This window comes from Ovis aries, chromosome 20, assembly GCF_016772045.2.
Source record: "Ovis aries strain OAR_USU_Benz2616 breed Rambouillet chromosome 20, ARS-UI_Ramb_v3.0, whole genome shotgun sequence".
Lineage (NCBI taxonomy): Eukaryota > Metazoa > Chordata > Mammalia > Artiodactyla > Bovidae > Ovis > Ovis aries.
The window spans coordinates 12,947,690-12,970,471 of NC_056073.1; the positions used below are offsets into that span (position 1 = coordinate 12,947,690).

The 22,782-nt window shown below is 51.8% G+C and overlaps 1 protein-coding gene across 2 annotated transcripts in view; it reads left to right on the plus strand.

Annotated features, from left to right (window-relative positions):
• GLP1R (glucagon like peptide 1 receptor) overlaps positions 1-22,058 on the plus strand; it is a 41,095-nt gene extending 19,037 nt beyond the window's left edge. For both annotated transcript variants that reach the window (XM_042236744.2, XM_042236745.2), the window contains 10 exons: positions 782-900; positions 1,232-1,338; positions 5,239-5,392; positions 6,092-6,251; positions 10,776-10,836; positions 11,398-11,467; positions 11,584-11,672; positions 12,012-12,150; positions 13,030-13,071; positions 16,694-22,058. In XM_042236744.2, the coding sequence (XP_042092678.1) occupies positions 782-900; positions 1,232-1,338; positions 5,239-5,392; positions 6,092-6,251; positions 10,776-10,836; positions 11,398-11,467; positions 11,584-11,672; positions 12,012-12,150; positions 13,030-13,071; positions 16,694-16,861 (1,109 nt within the window). In that variant the 3' untranslated portion in view covers positions 16,862-22,058. The remainder of the gene's footprint in view (positions 1-781; positions 901-1,231; positions 1,339-5,238; positions 5,393-6,091; positions 6,252-10,775; positions 10,837-11,397; positions 11,468-11,583; positions 11,673-12,011; positions 12,151-13,029; positions 13,072-16,693) is intronic.
• The last annotated feature ends 724 nt before the right edge of the window (positions 22,059-22,782 follow it).

Below are 22,782 nucleotides of genomic sequence, written 5' to 3' on the forward strand. Positions count from 1 at the left end.
GCCATGATCTTAGTTTTCTGAATGTTGAGTTTTAAGCCAACTTTTTCACTCTCCTCTTTCACTTTCATCAAGAGGCTCTTTAGTTCTTCTTTGCTTTCTGCCATAAGGGTGGTGTCTTCTGCATATCTGAGGTTATTGATATTTCTCCCAGCAACCTTGATTCCAGCTTGTGCTTCATCCAGTCCAGCGTTTCTCATAATGTACTCTGCATAAGTTAAATAAGCAGGGTGATAATATACAGCCTTGACGTACTCCTTTCCTGATTTGGAACCAGTCTGTTGTCCCATGTCCAGTTCTAACTGTTGCTTCCTGACCTGCATACAGATTTCTCTGGAGGCAGGTCAGATGGTCTGGTATTCCCATCTCTTGAATTTTCCACAGTTCGTTGTGATCCACACAGTCAAAGGCTTTGGAATAGTCAACAAAGCAGAAGTAGATGTTTTTCTGGAACTCTCCTGCTTTTTCAACGATCCAACAGATGTTGGCAATTTGATCTCTGGTTCCTCTGCCTTGGAAATGGTGTGGCCTTATAGCAAAAGTGTGGGTTCGTCAAACTGCATTCCAGGGTGGCTAAGAGGAAAGGCCCAGGCGGGGCCTGGGCAGGTCCCCTTTGTGACCTCTCCTGTTCCTGGGTGAAACGAACATGTGGCAGGAGAGGAAGACCTGAGTGTGTGTGTGTGTGTGTGTGCATGTGTGGAGGGGTCACAGGGTCGACCCCCGGGTAGGGAAGGGACAAGGCAGCTGGCCTTGGGCCGAGGCTCACCCTGTGTATCCACTTCAGTGCTGCAGGGTCACGTCTACCGGTTCTGCACCGCGGACGGCCTATGGCTGCACAAGGACAACTCAAGCCTGCCCTGGAGGGACCTGTCCGAGTGTGAGGATTCCAAGCGAGGGGACCGCGTGAGTTGAGGAGGCGAGGAGGGGGCAGCAGGGGGCCAACTTCATGGGAGCAGGGACCCGGGCCATCTGGTGGGTAGGTCTGTCTCCACCTGCACACCCTCCTGCCTCTGGGGCTTTGCTCACCATGCCTTCTGGACACAGGTGGTGTGTGTTCACCTCTCTGGCCTCAGAACAAGGTCCTTGAAATCCAGGGACCGTCACCATAGGTGATTCCCTTCTTCAGTTCCGGGATCCCAGTGGGGCTGAGTCTCCCTGTCCCCCGGGTAAGCAGGCTGTGGGAGAGGAGGATCGTGGACACCCCCTGTATGCCATGTCCCCCGTGTGCACACAGAGCTCTCCAGAGCGGCAGCTCCTGTCTCTTTACGTCGTCTACACAGTGGGCTACGCGCTCTCCTTCTCCGCGCTGGTCATCGCCTCGGCCATCCTCCTGGGCTTCAGGTAAGGGGGCTGCTTCCGCCTGACCTGTCGCTCTGTCCCCATATAGAGGAGGGGGCACCAAACTGAAGCGACAGCATAGCAGGGTCCTCTCCTAAGAGATGTCCAGCGAGGCCACACCGTAGACTCTGAGGCTGAAAACACAGCCCACAGCTCTGTGTACTTAGGCTAATCTGTACCATGTACATGTGTGCATGTAATATTGCAAAAAAGGAAAAGCAAACACATGCCTCACGCCTTCACGGTGGATGATGGGAGGAGAGGAGGTCTTCTCCTGTGAGCCTGTGTCTCAAATGATGGGGAGTTCAGTATGATTTTAGGAGACCTCAGCGGGTTAGCGATTCTGCTCTCTTTGGAGTTTGTCAGCTCCCATGGAAAATTTCTTCCCCAGGTCTACCCATTTCTTCCAGAGTACCAGGCCCTTCCCACGCCCTCTGCACTGATGGCGGTGGGCCAGGTTCAAGGGCAGGAGGAATTCCGAGGGCTGGGAGCTCAGGACACCAGCCAGCAGGAGCAGGAGAGGTGGCATTCCTCCTGCGTCCCCATGGCTTCTGGCACAGTCAGGGCTGGGCACACAGTCAGTGCTCCATAAATACATTCACTCAAGAATAGTCTCCCCTTTTATTAGGAAACGTTTAGAGACCTGAAAATACAGTGTCTGGGACTATAATCGCCTGTGCACACACCCTGAAGCCCAGGAACTAGAGCCCAGTGGCAAGGTTAAGTTTCTCAGGATCACCCTTCCTCCCCACCAGAAGAAACTCCTCTGGGGCTGCCTATAATTCTGATGCCTCTGTCTATACTTTTATTGCATTTCTAAGTGTCTATAAAACCATATAGCATGGATCTAAAAAATAAATAAATAAATAAATTTTTAAAAAAACCATATAGCATGGATCTTGCGTATCTTTAATGGCATGTTGGGCATACCTTTCAGCAGTGTTATTTTTGGCCTCATGTTGTATTTTTGTGAGGTTCATTCACAAATGATACAGGTGGTTCTGTTTCATTCGTCTGAACCATCACTCCATTGTATGATATATTGCAGTTTATTTGTTGTCCTTTTACTGGCCATTTGAAGTGTTTCTCTCTTTCTTCTTCTTTTCTCAATTATAAACATTGCTAAGATGAACATGCTTACCCATGACTGTGCGTGGCTCCAGGGGCACATGCCTCTTAGTAGAAGTGCCTGGTCTGAATACGACGTGCCGTTGCAAATGTATTAGGTGTTGTGAAGTTGTTTTCCAAAGTGGTCAGGCCCGTTTGCCCTCTTACTGGTAATATATGAGAGTTCCCTTGGCTTAACATCCTCACCAATATTTCCTATTTTTAGACTTAATTGTTGCTAATCTGAAGTGTGTGAAGTATCTCATTATGGTTTTAATTTGCATATCACTGATTCCTAGAGAGATCCAGCAGACTTTTTATGTTTCATTCTGTGAATTGCTTGTTCATATCCTTGGCTTACTTTTTTATCGGCCGATTTGGCTTTTTCTTTTGATTTTAGGCATTTCTTATATATTCTGGATAGTAATCCAGGATATATCGTCTCAGTCTGTGGTTTATTTTTTCACTTACTGTATGGTGCCTTAATTTTAATGGAATGGAATATATCAATGTATCTGATTCTATTGACAAACAAAAGTCTTAATTTTAACAGAATGAAATATATCAAGTATCTGATTCTGTTGATAAACATAATTCATCAGTAAGTGTTATCAATTAATAAAAATTCATCTTTCCAATGATAAAAAAATTTATCAAAATTTTTCCCCCAAAGGCCAAATTTCTTTATGGTTTTAAGAAAGCTTTCCTTATCCTAGCATTATAAGTATTACACATCCCTTATGGCTCTTTGGTGAACCTGGAATTTATTTTTGTCTATAGCGAAAATAAGAGATTTAATTTCATTTTTCCACATATGCATATAGTTAATTGCATCAGGACCACTTATGGATAGCCCCCTTTCCACCCCTGGTTTCTGCTGTGTGGCAAGCCTTATCTACACCTGGGTGGGTCTCTGTCACCTGGATTGTTTTCCATTGGTCTACTTACCTATCCCTTTGTTGATAACCATGGTGCCCTAACTACTTTAGATTCATCAGAAAATCTTGGTTTTCTTACAGCAGGGCCCCTACATTGTGATTCTTTAAGAATGTCTGTACTATTCCTGGCCCTTGGCTCTTAAAAAACCAATACAACATTGTAAAGTAAAAAATAAATAAATAAATAAATAATAATAAATAAATTTATTTATTTTTACCACACTGCATACCATGTGGGATCTTAGTTTCCCCAACCAGGGATTGAATGCACGTCCCCTGCATTTGAACCACAGAGTCTTAATCACTGGACTGTCAGGGAAGTCCCCTTGGCGCTCGTTATAAGGTTTTTTTTTTTAACTTTTCATTTTATATTGGAGCATAATTGATTAACAGAACTTATTTATGAAAGAGAAACAGGCTCACAGACTTAGAGCACTTATGCTTACCAGGGAGGAAGGGTGGGATAGTTAGGGAGTTTGGGATTGATGTGCACACACTGCTATATTTAAAACGGATAACTGGGACTTCCCTGGTGGTCCAGTGGTTAAGACTCTATTCTTCTAATGCAGGGGGCCCTGGTTTGATCCCTGGTTGGGGAATTAAGATCCTACATACTGTACGTCGTGGCCAGAAAAATAAAAATAAATAAACAAAATGGATATCCAACAAGGACCTACTGTATAACACATGGAACTCTGTTCAATATTCTATAACAACCTAATTGGGATAAGAATTTGAAAAGGAATAGATACATGAAGTGCATAACTGAATCACTTTGTTCTTCTTTATAAGTTTTTTTTAAAATTCCATCAAAAGGAAAATCAACACTGTTGGAATTTTTATTAGAGTGAATTTAATTTATTGGTTAACGTGAAGAGAATCAACACTCTATCCATGAGTCTGGTGACTCTTCCATTAATTTGAGTCTTCTTTAATTATTTTAAGCAAGCTTTACCTGTATTCCCCATAGAAATTGTGCCATCTTCTGTCAGACTTATTTCCAGGTACTAATTAAAAATAGTGCAAATGAATTTTTAAATTTACTTTTTAATTGTTTATTGCTGATGTACATAAACATACATATCAGCAACCTTATTGAATGAACTCTGACTAGTTCTAATACTTTGTGTGTTGATTCTCTTGGATTTCCTGTGAAGATCAGCTACAAACAGTGACAACTTTGTCTTTACTTCCAGTTCTTATCCATTTTCCCCCTTGCCTTCTTACAGTGGCTAGGATTTGTAGTACAAAGTTAAGTAGATGTGATATAAGTAAACCTGACAGCTAGATCGTCCTTATTTTGTTGCTGATTTAAAGGGAATCTTTTAAAAATTTCTCAGTTAAGAATGAGGTTGGCTCCTTGTTTGGATGGACAGCCCTTATTGGGTCAAGAAATGTCCTCATATTTTCAGTTTGTTTTTACACGAAAGGATATTGAAGTTGTATCCAGCACTTTTTGAATTCCTGCCACGTGCTTAGCCCCAATCTGTCACTGTAAGGCCGCCTGGAGGCATGTTAGACATGGGCTGTCATCAGGAAGCCAAGCAAGTCCTCAGTGGGAAAAGTGGTCTTCATACAGATCACTTGGGTTACACGTGACTTTGTAGGGGGGAAGATGCTGCAGAGAGAAGTATAGTGTGTAGATGAGGGCGGGGTGGCGATCACCACACAGCTGAAGGCGTCATGGATAGGCAGGATGTGAAATCCAAAGGATTTTCAAGATTATGGGAAATGAGGGCATCTTGGAGGAAGAAAGACAGGAGCATAGTCCCAGGGACAGACACATGCCTGAGAACCAGGGCCCATGGAGCATAATTGTCGGTCATCATGCCAGGGAAGGCCCTGCTTTCTCCTGCAGACACCTGCACTGTACCCGGAACTACATTCATCTGAACCTCTTTGCATCCTTCATCCTCCGAGCACTGTCCGTCTTCATCAAGGACGCGGTCCTCAAGTGGATGTACAGCACGGCCGCCCAGCAGCATCAGTGGGACGGGCTCCTCTCCTACCAGGTGTGTGGTGTGTCCAGGGAGGGCTTGGGGAGGGTGGATGGTCTGTGAAGGGCAGGCTTCCCTACCCCCCCCCCCAGGCCTGGCACAAAGGAAGGCAAGAGCTGCTCTGACCTGGTCGTCAGGGAGCCCTCAGTGTGATGAGAGAGGCCGTCCACTCTGGGGAGCCCCCAGTCTGATGGGAGGGGCTGTCCACCCTGGGGAGCCCCAAGTCCCATCTAATGGGAGAGGCTGTCCACCCTGAGGAGCCCGCAGTCTGATGGGAGAGGCTGTCCACCCTGGGGAGCCCCCAGTCTGATGGGAGAGGCTGTCCACCCTGAGGAGCTTCCAGTCTGAGGAGGGAGAGACTGCCCTGCCCATAGAGAGAGTACTATTTGACTCCGGGGAGTGGTTTTTGGAGACAGACCTGGGTTTGAATTCCAGTTCTACCACTTACTCGTTCGCAGGCATAAGTTATTTACTTCTCTAAACTTCCGTTTTCTCACCAGTATGGGGATAATTAGTCTCATTCCTCCAGGATAGTGAGGACCCCATGAGCTGGATAGAGCAGGTCAAGGTCTTAGCGCTGGCCCGGGCGGGAAGGTGTCAGCTGTGTCATCCGTATTCACTCTGGCAGGATAGCAGCTGGGGTGGGACCGGGAGGGGGGTCAAGAGAGGCAGGGGCCGAGCCGTTGTCCCCTGGGACCCTTCCTCTGCCCCCAGGAGTCTCTGGGCTGTCGCCTGGTGTTCCTGCTCATGCAGTACTGCGTGGCGGCCAACTACTACTGGCTCCTGGTGGAGGGGGTGTACCTGTACACGCTGCTGGCCCTGTCCGTCTTCTCCGAGCAGCGCGTCTTCAGGCTCTACCTGAGCATTGGCTGGGGTAAGGCCTGCCGCCATTCATCTCACCCCTACCCCGACTGAGTGCAGCGGGTGGGAGACCCTGATCCCTCTTGGAGCTGCTGCCTTCAGGCTACCCAGAGGGCCAACCTGGTACTCAGAACATACGGCTGAGCCAATGGGTAGGGCCCCCTTGGAGAACCCCCTCCTGAGCACAGGACTCGCTGCCAATGAGACTGTCAAGTCATCGTCCAGCCTCTCTGCCTTTGCATGACTCTCCCCCCTCAATGGAAGCAGAGGCCTTCGCCTCTCTGGCCAAACACACGACACGTACCATTGGCCATCGTGGTACCAGTCTCAAAGATCCCGGCCCCTAAGACCCTTGGGGGACAGAGCCCCACACCCAGTCCTGGGCACCCCAGCCCTGAGGGAAATGAACAGTCCTGGGTCTCAGGGTGGGGGTTGCTGGGTGTGGGGCTGAGGGGCGTGGCTCTGTCACCCGATGAAGAGGAGAGCTTTGAGCTGAGTGATGGAGTGGGAGAGGGTCAGCCGGAAGCCAGCTGAGCAAAGGGTGGACCCCGGAAGTGCCTGGAGCCCAGCTGGAAATGTTCTAGCCAAAAAAGTTTGCCGAGAACCACTGTGTCTTTTTTTTTGCTGGAACATTTCTGGTTGTGCTTCTGCCTCTCTCCACATGGGATTCCAGTTAGAATGGCATGGGGTGGGGCAGGGCTGAGGCACCCATCCTAGCGGCACCCACTACCAGCCTCCACCCCCGACCTCCACCCTCTACCCCAGAAACAGATGCAACAACACTTCCTCTGGAGGGGCCCTCGGGCACCCGCCTGGGATGGAGCCAGGAGCGGGCAGTCTCTGGGCCTCTCACACCAGAATGCGACCCACTCTCTTCCCATTTCCATGCTCCCCTCTTAGTTCCCCCCTTTCCTATACTGACTCTTTCCCCTGAGCCCCTGCCAGGCTGTGCCTGGTCCCACCCGCCTCCTTGGGAAGTGCCCTGGGTTCCTGGCCCCTGGCTCTGGGCTGTCTGGTTCCCCTCAGCTGCCCTGCCCCATCCTCAGACTTCATCCCTTGTTGATGCTCTTTGGCTGCTTTGTTCTGTAGGCCCTGCTGCACAAGAGCGTCTGGAAAGGGGCTCTGATCAGTGTCCTGAGGGCGAGGCAGTAGAGAGCAGGTGCTGGGCCCAGGCCTCCTGACTCCCAGGCCCTGGGCCCCACTGCCTGTCATGCTGGATTTTCTTTAGCCCCTGAGGGCCCGGCCAAGCAAACTCAGGTCCCTGCAGTGGGCAGGTGGGCCTGCCCTCAGTGTACAGCTCTTTCCTCCTACCCTTTCTCCCCTCTTCCACCAGAGCCCAGCCCTTCCCTGCTTGGCTTCCTCCCCTCCCATGCCTCTTCATTCTGCAGGGGCATCAGACTGGCAGTGAGCAAAGCTGAAGAGCCCTGCAGCCAACTGGAGGGGTGGGTGGAGTTAGGCCATGAAGGGGAGCTCCGGGAAGGAGGTCCTCAGAGTGGGGGACTGTTTCTGTCCATTCTGGGAAATAGCATCAGTGCTGGAGTGCTGTCACCATGGTGACCTGAGGGCGGAAGCAATGGAAGGATCGGTGTGATGTGTGCAGAGGCGCATGGGTGGTGGGTGGAGACTTTGGGGGCCTGGGACACACAGTGTTCTGTGTGTCTCTGAGTGGGCAATGAGGGAGGGGGCAATGAGGGAGGGGGTTCCAGTCTTTTTCCATCACCTCATGCCCCAGCTTGGGACCCAGAGTCTGAGGGAGCAGAAGGGCAGGACCCAGGGGGACCCCCTCTTCCCACTCAGATCATCCTTTTCTTGAGGAATTGGGACGGGGAGATACAGAGAGACAGAGGAGCAAAGACAGAAGGACAGACAGAGTCGCTGAGAGCCCAGAGCTCTGCTGTGATGCTAGGAGGCTCTCGGCGCAAGTGGGATGCTTGGGAAGCATATGCAAATGCAGGAATTAAAATTAGGACACTGATACAGCGGGGGAATCCCCAAAAGGCATGTCAGGCTCTGCTGTTGTCCACGGGTGGCAGGACACTCCCATAACCCACAAGAAGGAGGCCTCTCAGGGGGGAGGCGTGTGACATACTAGGAAATCATCGCTTCTCAGAGCCAGACTGCCTGTCTTCATTCAAGCCTGTTTCTCCAGCCTGTCTTGTTGATTTTCTAAATGGGAGAAAGATGGAGCCAGCAGGGAGTGTGTAATGTTTGCAAGCGGCAGAGCTGTGCCGGCATTTGTTTAAGACTTGGTTAAGGAGATGCTGATGCATGAATGAAGGTCACCAGGTCTGGTTTTTAACATGAGTGAGCACCCCTGTCGTGGGGTAGGGTCTCAGAGAAAGGCCAGCAGGGGGCTGGGCATGTCGAAGACAGAGGCGTCCAGATGTGTGTGTGGCTCAGGGCGTTGGCCTGTTCTTTCCCCTGTCTCACTGATACACTGACTCTCATTCATTCACTCCATTCTCACTGGGCGTCTTCTACGTGACAGGCTCTGTGCTATGTGCTGGAGCCTTGGGAAGCTGTCTGCCTCTTGTCCAGTCTCATGAAGGCCTGTTACTAAAGCAACATGGATGATGGGAGGTCAGGGTCATGTAAAAATGAATAGCTGAGGAGAAGGCGATCTGATGACCGTGCTGGTCAGCCGTGAGCCACGTCGCTTCCTCCATGCTTGACCATCTGCACAGTCAAGTACAGCTGCTCCGGGAGCGCAAGCTGCTCGGTAGCTGCTGTTGAGTGGATATCCATGTGTTGAGGATGTGGGTGATGGCCACAGGAAAGCTGATGAAGTGGGTTCTGCCCTGGAAATGCCCTTCCTGAAGCCACACATGCATACACATGGACTCCCCGCTACCACCTCACACACATCCTGTCCACACACCTTTAGGCGCACACTCTTATTCCTCTCGGACACCCACATCTCCATCCCTGAGAGGCACCAACAGAGACAGGCTTAGACAGAGTTGGTGCTGAGAGCCATTAGGCGGTGGGATTGCAGTCCTGTGTTCTAGTCCCAACTGTGGCCTGTTTAGCTGCTGATGCAGCTCCTCATCTGTCACATGAGGATGGACCATCCAATTAAAAAAAATTGTTTTTTTAATATTTAAAGACCCAGCTGTGCTGGGTCTTCACTGCCACGCACCAGCTTTGTCTAGGTGCAGCGAGCGGGGTCTCCTCTAGTTGTGGTGCATGGGCTTCTCACTGTGGCGTCTTCTCTTGTTGCAGAGCATAGGCCATAGGTGTGCAGGCTCAGTAGCTGTGGCCCACAGGCTTAGCTGACCCGCAGCATGTGGAATCTTCCCAGACCGGGGATCAAACCCGTGTCCCCTAGCTTGGCAGGCAGATTCTTAATCACTGGACCAACAGCGAAGTCTGACAATCCAATCGTAAGTCAGCAAACATATACTGAACTCCAGAGTGAGATGGTCACTGAGGCCCAGCAGATGAATTAGGTTCTGTCCTTAAGGAGCTAGCAGCCAGTGTATTAGTTACCTATGACTGTGTAACAAAGGACCTCTCACTTAGGTGTTTAAAGCACCAACTTTATCTCGCAGTTTCTGTGGTCAGAATTCCGGGTTCAACTGAGTTGCCTGCCTCAGGCTTAGGATCTCCAAGAGAGGTGTCATGGAGCTGTTGGCCAGGGTAGCTATCATCTCAAGGCTTAATGGATTGGAGGATCCACTTCCAAGCTCAATCTCGAGGTTGTTGGCAGGAAGCTCAGGTCTTTGCTATCTATTGGCTGGAGGCCTCCATTCCTCACCACACTGGGCTCTCTGAGTGCCCACATGACCCAGCAGCTGGTGTCGCCCAGGGCAAGTGACCAGATTAAGAAAGAGCCCAAAACCTGCCTTTTACAATCTTGAAGACCTTCTACAGCCTAATCTCAGAAATGGCATGCCATCACTTCTGCGTATGTTGGTCACACAGACCAATCTGGATCCAGTGTGGACCACACCCAGGTGTGAATACCAAGGGTGGGGTGATTGGGGGTCATCCTAGAGGCTGTCTGCCACACTATCCTGCCCCATCCATGTGGGCAGCGTTGTGGTAGCTGGTGTCACTGTGGGTCCTGTGCATGGTCAGTTGGGCTCTCTGTGTCTAGGACAGGGCTCCTGTCTCTGCTCCAGGCTTCCACCCAGCCACGGGCAGCTGCGTGGGGATTGGGGCGGGTACCTGGAGGGGCTTTCAGTGCTACAGGAGTTGACTGAGATGGGTGTGTGGGCCCAGGCAGGGGTGAGTGGCATCAAAGAGTTGGCCCCTGGTGCATGGGAGGGGGTGGACTGTGAGGACAGACATGGCCCCCACGTGGTGGGGACTGCTCTCTAGGGAGGAGTGTGGGGAGTTGGGAAGGGTGCCTCTTGCTGCCGCATTTCTGAAGCACCCACACCAGCCTAATTCTGCACCTGTTAGAAAACGTGGCCAAGGGCCAGGCAAGTAGCGGGGCTGGAGGTGGGAGAGCCTGGATGGGGGCCTCCGGGTGTGTCTGGCAGTGGCTCTGGCCTGCCAGCCCCTCTGCCCTCTCTCTCCCCCATCCTCTTAGGTGTTCCCCTGCTGTTTGTCATCCCCTGGGGCATCGTCAAGTACCTCTATGAGGACGAGGGGTGAGTGTCCTGCTCTGAGGGCCTGAGGGGTGTGCTGAGGTCACCATCCTCAAACCCCACAGGATTCCTTGGCCCCTGGGGTGTGCAGTTACTGCCTCTTGGGAGGGTAAACTGAGGCACCAGGAGCTAAATTTATGAATTTAGTTCTGCAATCCCCCACCCTCCCCCTCCCTGGATTTTATGATGACAACGTGCTGGTCTGTGGGGGTAGGTGATGTCCCCCTAGGCTTTCCTGTAACAGCTGTGAGTGAAATGTTCCTGCTGTTTGTGTGTGAAGGTGAGGACACATGTGACTGTGATTGTAGGTTCATGAAGGGGCTGTGCGTATCTGTGTGTGTGTGTGTGTGTGTGTGTGTGTGTGTGTGTGTGTGTGAGTATGAGTGTGTGTGTCCTGGGACTGGTTGTCGGGTGACTCTGTAGCAGTGTTTGTGTGGCGCTGTGTGTGTGTGTGTGTGTGTGTCACTTTGCGTCCCCTTGTGTATGGGGCTGCCCGGTGCCTGCACTGGGAGCTGGGGGCTCTGTGTGCCCGAGCCAGGGCCTGTGTGTCTCTCTCCGCTCCAGCTGTTGGACCAGGAACTCCAACATGAATTACTGGCTCATAATCCGGCTGCCCATCCTCTTCGCCATCGGGGTGAGTGATGCTGTGGGCAGGTGGTGGGAGCTGCAGTGGGCCCGGGTGCTAAGGGAGGATGGGGTCTCGAGGGCGTCTTGAGAGGGCCTCCAGTCGCCCGCCCCTCTGCCCTGCAGGTGAACTTCCTCATCTTTGTCCGGGTCATCTGCATTGTGGTGTCCAAACTGCAGGCCAACCTCATGTGCAAGACAGACACCAAGTGCAGGTAGCGTAACGGAGTCGCCCTCGTCGGGCACGCCGAGCCCTTCCTTCGGGCAGAGAGGGAGACCCTGGGTGCTAAGCCTGGATCCCTATGTGCCCTTTCTTCCTCCACCCAGACCTGGCCTGAGCTCCCAAGTATTGTCTCACCCCTGTACCTGGGCAGCTCCTGGGCTTCTGGGGTCTCCACCTCTACTTCCTCCCCTCCAGGCAGCCCGTCCCTGGGCATTCGGTGGGGGAGGGTTCTGTGACCCAGGTGCCAGGCCTTGGTGGGCGCTGGGAGCACTGAAGAGGGAGAAGAGTCCATGGGAGAGGTCCAGAATGATGTCCCTGCCCGACCCCCCAGGCTCGCCAAGTCCACGCTGACACTCATCCCCCTGCTGGGGACGCACGAGGTCATCTTCGCCTTCGTGATGGACGAGCACGCCCGGGGAGTGCTGCGCTTCGTCAAACTGTTCACGGAGCTCTCCTTCACCTCCTTCCAGGTGACCTCGCGGCGGGGGCCCCAGTTCAGAAGTCCCAGGGTGGGGATGGGGCGAGACCAGCCTGCACCACCAAGGGGCAGCCCGGGGCCTGGGCTGAAAGCGGCCCTTCCCCAGGTGATGTGGTTGGAGCAGAGCCAGAGTCCCAGGTACCCTGACACGTAGGCCAGTCTTCTCTGTGAGCGCACTGGATGAGAAGCCTTCTTGGATGTTACTTGGGCACCCAGCGTGGCATGGCATCTGCCATCCCCTGGGTGCTCGTTAGTGGCACATGCTTTATAGACATTGTGCAGTTCATCCTCCCAGAATCCCAGGCGGTGTGCAGGAGTCTCCCATTTTACAGAGGAGGAAACTGAGGCTCGGCAATGTTAAAACGAGATTTCCAGGTCATGTAGTTTCCAAAGCTGAGAACTGAGCCTCTCCACTAGTATTAGGTGTTGCTGGGGGTGGGGAGTTGAATACCAACAGGGGCGCAGACATGTAAGAAACTGGCCCAACCCCTCAGGTGTCTGTGTGGCCCATGTGTGTGCACTTATGCACATGCACACACACACACAGATCGTGGATCTGGAGCACTGGGGCTCCTGAGTGAATGAATAGGGCCAAGCAGGGAAAATTCCATGTGATAAGTGTACTTTCTCAGGTTGGGTCTCTTCCAGGAGAGGTTGGTTGAAGAAATTCTGCAGTTTCTGAACAAGGGGCCTTCTCATTCCTCTGGAAATGCAAGGAGAAGGAACCCACGACCTCCATTCCTGGGCCTGCCTTGGCTGCCCAGTCTCAGGAGGGAGATGCTGAGGCTGGGGCCCCTGGGAGCTTCAGACCAGGCCTGCCTGCAGGGTGCCTCCCTGCTCTTCCTCCTGCTGACAAGACTCTTGTTTCCAGGGGCTAATGGTGGCCATCCTGTACTGCTTTGTCAACAACGAGGTAAGGCCCGTGGAGGGGTGTGGACTCCTGGTGGGGCTGCTACACTGACTGTCCTGGGGTTGTCCAGTGGGGTTGTTCAGGCTGCTCAGCTGAAATCGCTGCTCCCCCACTAGGCACCGGCACTCAGAAGGTGTCTTGTCCCTGTGTTGTTCCATCACCCCCTCTCTCTCTCCCCCCACCCAACATACACACACACATGTGCATGGACAGGATGCCCCAACCAAACACATGAGCTTGGGGAAGACACAGCCTCATGTAAAGGGGCTCTTGATGCTGGGGGTGGGAGTGGGGAAGGGGGAGTCAGTGGGGGTGCAGAAGTATAAGAAACTGGCCCCTACTCCTCAGATGTCTTATGTGGGCCCATGCGTGTGCACTTACGCACATGAGCTCACACAAGTAGATCACAGATCTCGAGCATTGAGGTGCTGAGGGAACAAATAGGGCTAGGCAGGGAAAATTCCATGTGATGTAAAGGGTGGTGACTGTTAAAAACCACCGTCTCATTTGCTTGTCTCTGCCTCCCCTGCAAAAACTTTCCTGCTGAAATTCTGGTTTCGAGATTCTCATTTCTCTCACGTGAGAACGTGGAAGATCAGAGACGGTCAGAGACACACTCCAGGTCTGGCCTGGAAATAGTGCAGAGTCGGGATTGGGGTGAATTCTTCGTGGAGGGAGAGACCTCCTTCAATATGCATGGGCCAGAGCCCCGCCCACCACGGGAAAGGGGGTGTGCCCCTCCGGTGGCTTCCTGGTGGCTGGAGTGGGACCAGGGAGGTCTTGCTGCCCTGATCCCCACTGACCTCTCCCCTCAGGCTGGTGCCGTGGGGTCCAAGAGACCCTGTTCAGAGGGCCCAGAGTGCCTGCCTTGCTCAGGCGCACCGCCTGGTTCCTTTCAACCATCCCCAGACATCTCGGGCCCAGCTCCTCCGGACACACGGACAGACATGTCACCAAGCACTTGTGGTTCCTGGGCTGAGCCCTCTGTCTGTAAGAGCTGTTCTCCAGACCCAGGTTGCCATAGCAATACCGGATACTTGTGACCCTGGCATTGGGCCTGCGTGGCCACCAAGGCCTGCACCAGCTGCCAGCGGGCAGGGTGTGGGCACAGGGGAGGAGGCCTGGGGGTGGCTTTTCTGTGGCTCTGGTGACTCAGGAGCCTGAGTGCTGGTCCCAGTTCTGCTCCAGTTCAGCTGTGTGATTCCCCCAACTCATCCCAAACCCCAGAGCCTGGCGTGGTGCCCGGTGCAGGGGCCTGGGAGGCAGGGATGAGGGCCACCTGAGTGTGAGAAACCGTGCTGGGGGGAGCGCCAGGACAGGAGTCCAGGGTGTGTGGCCATCTTTGTTGTTTGATTATGAGAGCTCAGTAAAAGAAGGAACCCGATGTTCAGTGCTCATTTAGTCATTTATTCATTTGGCTCATTGAGAGAACACGTATGGAGTATGCTCTATGCCGGGCACTGTGCAAGCTTTGAGAGGAGGATATGGTCCCAGTTCTCATGGGGTACCTACCGAGACGGGGGAGGCACGGCCAGAAACAAACGTGGCCTAAATAGTCCAAGTGGCAGGAGACCGAGGGTTAGGAGCCCGGCTTTAGAGTCAGCCCAGATCTAGGGTCAGATCCTGGCTGCGACTGGGAGAAATACTTAAATCTCTGCCCCTCAGTTTCCTTACCTTTGTGAAAGTGAAAATGTTTGTTGCTCAGTCATGTCTGACTCTTTGCGACCCCATGGACTGTAGCCCACCAGGCTCCTCTCTCTATGGGATTCTCCAGGCAAGAATACTGGAGTGGGCTGCCATTCCCTTCTCTGGGGAATCTTCCCAACCCAGGGATGGAACCCAGGTCTCCTCCATTGCAGGCAGATTCTTTACTGTCTGAGCTACCAGGGAAGCCCTTCCTTACCTTTAAGCAAGGACTAACAGGAGCTGCCTCACAGGGTTGCTGTGAAAGTTAACAGTCTATGGTGAATACTGGGGACATAGTAAGTGCCCTGTAAATGATGGTTTCTAATGACAATTGTCATTGGGGTGGGGAGCACAGCAGAGGTTCATGGAAAGGGCTGAGGGAGAGGGAGGGAGAGGGGGACACAGTCCCAGTCCTGTCCAATTCCCTGTATCTGTTAGGCCTCTCTGGTCCCTGAGTTGGCTTCCCAGGGATGTGCCTCAGTTGGCCGTCTTTCTTCTCATCTCCCCAGTGAAGGGCTGAGCCACAAGACTGGCCTTCCTGCGGCTGCTCAAGCACAGGCCACTGCGGGACTCAGGCATCGTCATGCCGGCTATCAACATACGCATCACACTCATTCATCTGGGCAGTGAGCTGGCAAAGAGCTACAGTCAGTGGGTGGCGTCTGCTCAGCCTCCCTCCCTTACCCCAGCCTGGGCTTGGAGATGCTGCCTGGGACCTGGGGACCATCCTGGAAGGCAGGCTCTGGGCCATCTCAGCTTCATTCAGTGCAGATAAAGTTCTTTTAAGGGCTAGGCATGTGGCCATGCCAGGCACCTTGCTGAGCTTAGTGAGATGGATGGCAGCCCTGCGGGAAGAGAAGGGCGGTGTTTGCACAGAGACCCATGGGATGTTGGCAGTGAGCCACGCACCCACAGCTGCTGGCAGCTGGCCACCCTGCTGGATGGAGCCCGAGAGGGCAGGCCTGGGCCCCAGACACTCTGGAGTGGGGAGTTCTGGTGGCACATGTGGAGCGCATCAGAGAAGCTCTGGAAAGCAGATGTAGAGGCGTGTCCGCTGGCTGAGCTCTCTGGATGCCCTGGGCTGGCTGTACAGCTTCCAGCAGCCTCTCTGGGGGACCGGAATCACAGGAGCCAGCCGCAGCATCGCCACAGCCTTCAAGGGACTGGGGCTCTGCACTGTTACTTGGATTGTATCTTTCTGCTCTAACCACATGGGCTCCAAGCTTCCACCCTCTCGAGAAGGCTCTTGCCGACGGGGAGGGCTGAGCTCTGCTGAGTTGAGCACGGCAGCAGTTCTGCTTGGCTGAACTCACCTGGGCTGCACCCTCTGTGGGTTGAGTCCAGTTCCTGGCTGGGATTAGTTCAAATCCAGGCTGAGAAGTGCTTGTCCGCAGCCTGCTCTTTCAGGCTGCTGCTAGTCCCAGCCTCATTCTCCGCAGCTCCTCTTCCCTTCCATCCTGGAGCCAGGATGAAAGCCCTTGGGGGAGTTTAGAGGGGTCTGGTGTTGACACCGCGAGGGGCGGGGTGGGCTGTCCCTCTTCTCAGTTGTCCGAGAGGGCTCTGAAGTCAGACTCTCTCTTCTCCTTTTCTTCTCTCTCCACCTCCCTTCTCCCCACGTCTCTCTGCCACTCTTTCTCTTCCGCTGACTGATACTGTGATGGATTGTGAAAGGTACTTAGCTGAGTCACAAGAGTTTAGAGATGCGAGAGACCAATTAGATCAGCAAAGCCCATCTCCCTCCTGAGAAGAGGCAGAAAATAGGAGACGACAAGAAACAATTTTATGGCGATATTAATTTAGGTGCCTGAAGCCCTTGACTTGTGTCTCTTAATATAAAGTGGTGGATTTTTTTCCCTTCCCTCCTAATGTAATCATGAGGCCATTTCGTGGGCAGTTGGTTTGCCTGATGGCCTCTACTTCCCTCCTTTCCCCGCGGAAGGTCCAGATGGAGTTCCGGAAGAGCTGGGAGCGCTGGCGGCTGGAGCACCTGCACGTCCAGAGGGAGAACAGCATGAAGCCCTTCAAGTGTCCCACCAGCAGCCTGAGCTGCGGGGCCACAGCAGGCAGCAGCGTGTACGCAGCCTCCTGCCAGACCTCCTGCAGCTGAGACTCGGGCGCCTCCCTCCATGTGGCTCACTGCCGGCCTGGGTGGCCACCCCAGGTGGAAGAGACCCTCCCAGGGACTGGGGGGCAGGGGGCCAGGGGAACACCACAGGCACACACGCTCCTTCCCTGCGTTCCCGTCCCAAGCGCATCAGACAGGCAAATGGGCAGTGCCTCCTGGGACCTGAGGACACATTTTATTCCGAGGAGAAGCAACCTGTTAATTTGATCACTGTGGCGGGTGAAGAGGAAAAAGCAATTGCTGCTAAAACAAGGAGGATTTCTTCTCATTAAGCCACAAGGCCCCTGGGGTTCCCCCAGACAGAGCAGAACATCAGCCCCAGACTCAAACTCAAGGTCAATGGCTTATTAGTGGCCTTGTAAGAGGACATGGTTCTGCAAGAGGCGGATACGACTTCAGCTAAACACAGAGCTCGGGTAACGCCAGCCGATTCTGCCTGCCTCCGGTTGGCATCACCACCCCTGCCTGCCTCCTCTTTAGGGGACGCTGGGCACAGGCTTGTTTCCCCTCCTCTGGCCCCTCATCTCACTGCCCACCCTCCAGCAGCGATTTCTAGAAGTGGTTGTGGGGGTGGTGTTGAGAATGAACATCGAGAAGGTGCCTCAGAGTTTCCCCTTTCTGGCCCCCACTGCTTCCTTGGGTGTTTGAGTTGCTTTGGTGCCTGCTCCCAGAGCAGGTTCACTGTGGAGGAGTCCAGCCCTGGGTGGGAGCTCTGACTTGTATTCTAGAGATGCTCGAGAATCCTGTGGGGCTCATCTAGGGGACTTTAGGAATGTCCGTGCTGGGAATGTAGATTACTCTCTACTGTTGGGAACCCACAGGCACTGAGAGAGAGACAGCCTGCCCCTCTCCATGGAAATAATTTTTACCTGTGACTAGATTACTTACCTTGCATGGGCGTTTGAGTGCGCTGTCTTAACTTTAGGGGATGTGACCAAAAAGAGACTCTTCCGGGAACTCTACCAGTCCCCACCATGATCAACGGGGGTGGCCTTCCCCTCCCTTTGGTTACTTCCCTGTGAAATTCCCCCAACGTGGGAGCTTGTATATACTTTGCTCATTTCTCTGTCTTTGCTGTGAATAGTTTCTGTCTGTACATACGTGCAATTCTGAATTTCCCCAACTGGTGGAAACAAGCAGTAAATCACAGTGGTGGTTTTGATGTTGTTTGGGGTTGTACCGTAGTTATTAATTTGACTCATCCGTGCTTTGAGCTACTTAATGTTCGCCCTGCCTCCAGTCTCATCCCATAAATAATGAGCCTCAGGGAAGCTTAGACAGGCAAAACCTTTCAATCTAGCCGCGGAGGAAAAGCAGGCATGTGGCACCACTGCAGAGGCCCAGACAGAAGGGGAACAGCCACGCTACGGAGGCTGGCAACTGAGTTCACAGGTAGAGGATGCAGAGCAGAGGAGAACCCTTGGGAGCTCACGTCTTCTGGGAGGGCAGAGGGAGAGTCTCCGGGTGAATTCCTAAGTGAGTTGATCTTTCCCTCCTCTTTTTGAATGGCGGGAACCCTCCCCTAAAGCCTTGTGCCAGACACTCTCCTCTGCCCCTCAGAGAGACACAGGATGTTCAGGGAAAATAATAATGGGACATAAAACACATCAAGCAGAAAACCTCTTATACTTCAGCTTCAGTGGAGTGCTGTGTCTATGTTAATAAGGAAGTTGAACCTCAGGCTAAAGAAAGGATTTGTGCAGGCTGCCTCTTTGAGAAAATGTGGAGAGCTGGGGGTGGGGACATTCCTGCCTCCCCAGTCAGGAGGGCAGACAGCCCAACAGGCATTGGTTTTCTCTTTGGAGTTGGGGCTAGGGTGAGAAGAGTGCTGGTGTGTTTGATTGGGTGGGATCCAGCTCTGGTGCAAGTGTTTCCATTTTGGGTAAGCTGGAAGATTTTTGAGAATCATTAATAAACGGTACAACAATGAAGAGACAGATTAATATTATTATCAAGAAATAAATTTTTGAGGGGAAAGATTGTGGGGAGAAAGTGTTTAGTTAGGCACTTGGGAAGGAAGCTCAGACAATTTGGTTTTATGCTCTAAGTTCTTTTCCCAACGGGTACTGATTCCTGGTTGCAGAGTGCTCATCACACCCCCAATTGCCCCAAGCCTTTTAACACCAAGCAACATTTTCCTTGTCAGATACATACCAGATACTGAATTGAAGAAATATTTTCTTTGCTCTAAGACCCACACTATTAATATTCATTTTAGTGGCAATGCACTCTTTCCAAAGCTATTCCCAAACTAAATATAGCTCTCTAACAGATCTGGGAATTATTGAATGCAGTGTGCTCAGAAATTCCTCTGGCTGTTTACATGCCTGGTGCCCAAAGTCTGGAGCTTGCCGAGAAAACTTGCTTGCCTCTGTCCTGGGGCAGGGTAAGGTGCTGTGTGTGTGAGCCGTGCAGCCAGGTCTGATGACTGTCATGAATGGAAGCCGAGTTCAGCACTCTGGCCAGCTCCCCACTGACCTTGTGAGGGGCTTAAACCATGTCAACTGATCTTTTTCATCTGAATCTTTTTGGGGCAGCTAAACCACAGAACTGAGACGAAACCACTTACATTGCCTTCCCTTTAGAGCAGCTTTCCTGATTTGCAGGCGTGATTTGCAGTTGTCTCAATGCACTTTTATCCTGGAGAGTACAGCAGTGGAGTTCTCAGAGACTCAGCAGGGAAAGATCTCGGACATCTCATTGCTCTGATCTGGAGAATTGAGGAGGGAAGCTCACAGAGGTGATCTGCCCAAGGTCACAGGGCTAGATGGTGGCTGAACTAGGAGAGGACCCAGGCCAACTTCTGCCTCCCAGTCCAGTGAAGCCTCTGGAAAGGATAGATGAAAAATAGAAATGGCCATTCAGGACACTCTTGGTGAAAGTTGGCAGTGTTGTGTGGAGTTTCTGTTAAAGAGAAAACACAGCAGCGAAGAGAGACAAGTCAGTCGGCGCAGGTGCCATTTCAGTGATTTATGCCACTGAGCAGAGGGGAGGGTGTGCTTTGCTGTCATCCCACGTACCTCATTCATCCTTGTGTTCAGATTAAGAAATGAGATGCATTAGAGCTCAAGTGTACACAGAAGCAGCAAGGAGCCGTTTCGGATAGCAAATCCAGCTGTCTTCCGGTGGGCTGGCTTAGTGTTTTTCTGATGCACCTGTGCTCGTTTGAGAAGTTGTGTGTTCTAGTAGCCCTGCAGAGTGGACTAAAAGAGCCTAGAGAAGGACCTAACAACCTGACCCTCAGCATTGCCTCTCTAGTACTCCCTGAAGTTGGAGACGACTAGCAAGCCTGGAAAAGATGGCACAGCCGCCACTGAGGGCAAATAGAGTCAGTTCACATCCAGGTGCCCACAGGCTTGGTCCCCTTATCTATGTGGGCCACATTTCAGCAGTTCCTGTCCCCACTTCTTCCTCTGTTTCTTCTAGAAGAAGACTCTGTGTGTGTGTGTGTGTGTGTGTGTATTTTTTCCTGTGCATAGCAGTATAAAGTTAGAGATGAATCCAGAATCATTCCCCCTCCCCACTGTGAAGGTCAGGGGACTGCACAGCAGCGGGGCGAGAATGGTGGGAGACTGAGCTAGATGCTTTCTCTCCATGCACAGACAGAGCTCCCATTACTGCTAATGCCTGCGACGTGCCCAGGGAAGGCAAGATGCACTCCGAAGGTTTATTTTCCCTCCACTGAATTGATTCTAATCCACAGTGCTGACCCTGCTTTTGGCTCCAAAAGCTATAAAAGACATGTCGGCTCCCTCCGCTAAGACAGCTATGTGAATGACATCCTAAATACAAAACAGAAACCAAATTAGAATCAATTCTTTTTTTTTTTTTCTTTTCTTGGCTGCAGCAAGTTTTCTTGGGGGAAAACATGACCCAATGTGAGAAACTTCTGCAGATAGCATCACCATGCCCCTGTGGTATTATCTGCTGACTCAAACCAGCTCTCCGTCCCCCACGCTGCGGGCTGTATCAAGGAAGCGTTGTTAAGCAGTATAATTTGAAACACTTAACGCCACAGTGTATCCACGGTATCTATAATTACTTCTGCTCTGTCTGTGGATACAGATTGGCAGGAAGCAGATAAGTATAATTGTTTTCCAATTAACTCTCAGAGTCTTTTGGACTTGGCCTGTATCTGAGTCTATCTGAGGAGTGAATTTTCCCTCTTCCCCTTCTGCCATTCTAGCCGGTTTCTTGGGATCTCAGCCAGCAAGGGAACACTCTCCCCTTAAAGCATCCTACCTCTTCCCCAGCGCAACATTTACCCCCTCTCACCTCCCGTCCCTGCAGTGGGCTTCCCACGCTTCTCCCTGGCTGCATCAGTAAGAGGTGAGCCCACCGGTAAGAGGTGAGCCACCAGCTGTGCTAGGAGTGCCATGCTCTTGACTGTGACCAATTTCGGGGTACAGCTAGAAGGGAGGTGCAGTCAGGGCTGAAGTCACATACCGCATCTTGCACTGTAGTACAGTGAGGAGGGCTGCAACCAGTAGCATGGATCCTAACTTACATTGGGGTTAAGCAACCTTTCCTGATGGGGCCTGTCAAAGCTCTCATAGCCCAGACAATCTAGTGTGACTGATTATCTCTGTACAATCCGGGAGAAAAAAATATATATATAAAAATGAGAATATTTGGATTTGGCCGGGGGGAGGGGGGGAGGCGGTACTCTCAGCCAAGTTTGGAACATACAACAAATTAGATGTTGAGGCTTCTCTGCAAGGGGAGCCAGTGAGAGTAGTCAGGAAGGGGCAAGATTCGTAGCTGACAGACAGAGCTCGATCTTGCCAAATGGTTCATGTGTTACTTCCAAATCTGCATTTCCTTTAAGCTTCTCCCACTAAAAATAATCATCATACCCTCGGAGCAGATAAACCTGAACGTTTTGGAGCAGGGGTCAGTGGATACAGAGCTGAGATGCACCAAGAGGAAGGTGAGTGAAGCTCTCGGGAGGGACAAAACGGAATTTCTGTCTTCAGTTCTCTTGAGGGATGTTGTGCTTCATGAATGTTTAAACGAGGTAATCTTCATGCGATTTCTTAATATATAAACTCATGTAAAATATGACCCGCGACTACAGGTAGCAAATGTGTGTGGCATGTAATTCATGTACAGGTGCAAATGGATTCACACTCTGTCCTAATCTGCCTTGTAAGTCAAATAAAAACCTGTCCTTACTGTGTCTCTCCAACTCTTCCTTGGGGGGAGGAGGTTTCCTGCAGTGTCGACCCAGGTGACTCACAGTGTAGCAGGAAAACACAAAAGATGCCATTTCCAGCCCCAGGGGAGGAAAAATTCTGGCTCATTACTCATATCGTGATTTTCATCTTCAAAGCACTTACCAAGTACTAATTTATCCATCGAAGCCTTTGTGCAGGGACTGCAATGTCATTTAATTAGAGAAGTCGGGTGGTCGAGTGGCTTACACAATGACTGGCAGCCAAATGGATGTGTATTCTAATTCTGCTCATTCATTTGATCTCCTGTCTAAATGAACTCAGTCCATTAAATCCATCTTTTAAAAAAGCACAAACCGTGTTTGCGAAGCGGCCACAGAATTTGAATAGAGCTTCCCTAAGAGATTCATCTTTGGAAAAATGAACTTTCCCCCTAATTTGTGACTCGCTCTCACAGAAGAGCAGTGGGACTGCAGATTCTCCCTAAGCCCTCCACCATTTCAGTCACCCCCGCATAAAGATCACTACGCTTATCCAAGTGTCTCCTTAAACACAGCTCTCTTTTAGACAAGCTGTGGGAATTGTCCCTTTCAGGCTTAATAGTCCTAAATCTGAGTCTGAGAGCAAACTACAAATACAGCCAGCCAGCTCCTAAGTGCAGGCAGAACATCTGTGTTTATCTGTACCAGTGCTGCTTTCAGCCTCTTTCACTCCTCTGTTGACAGTCTC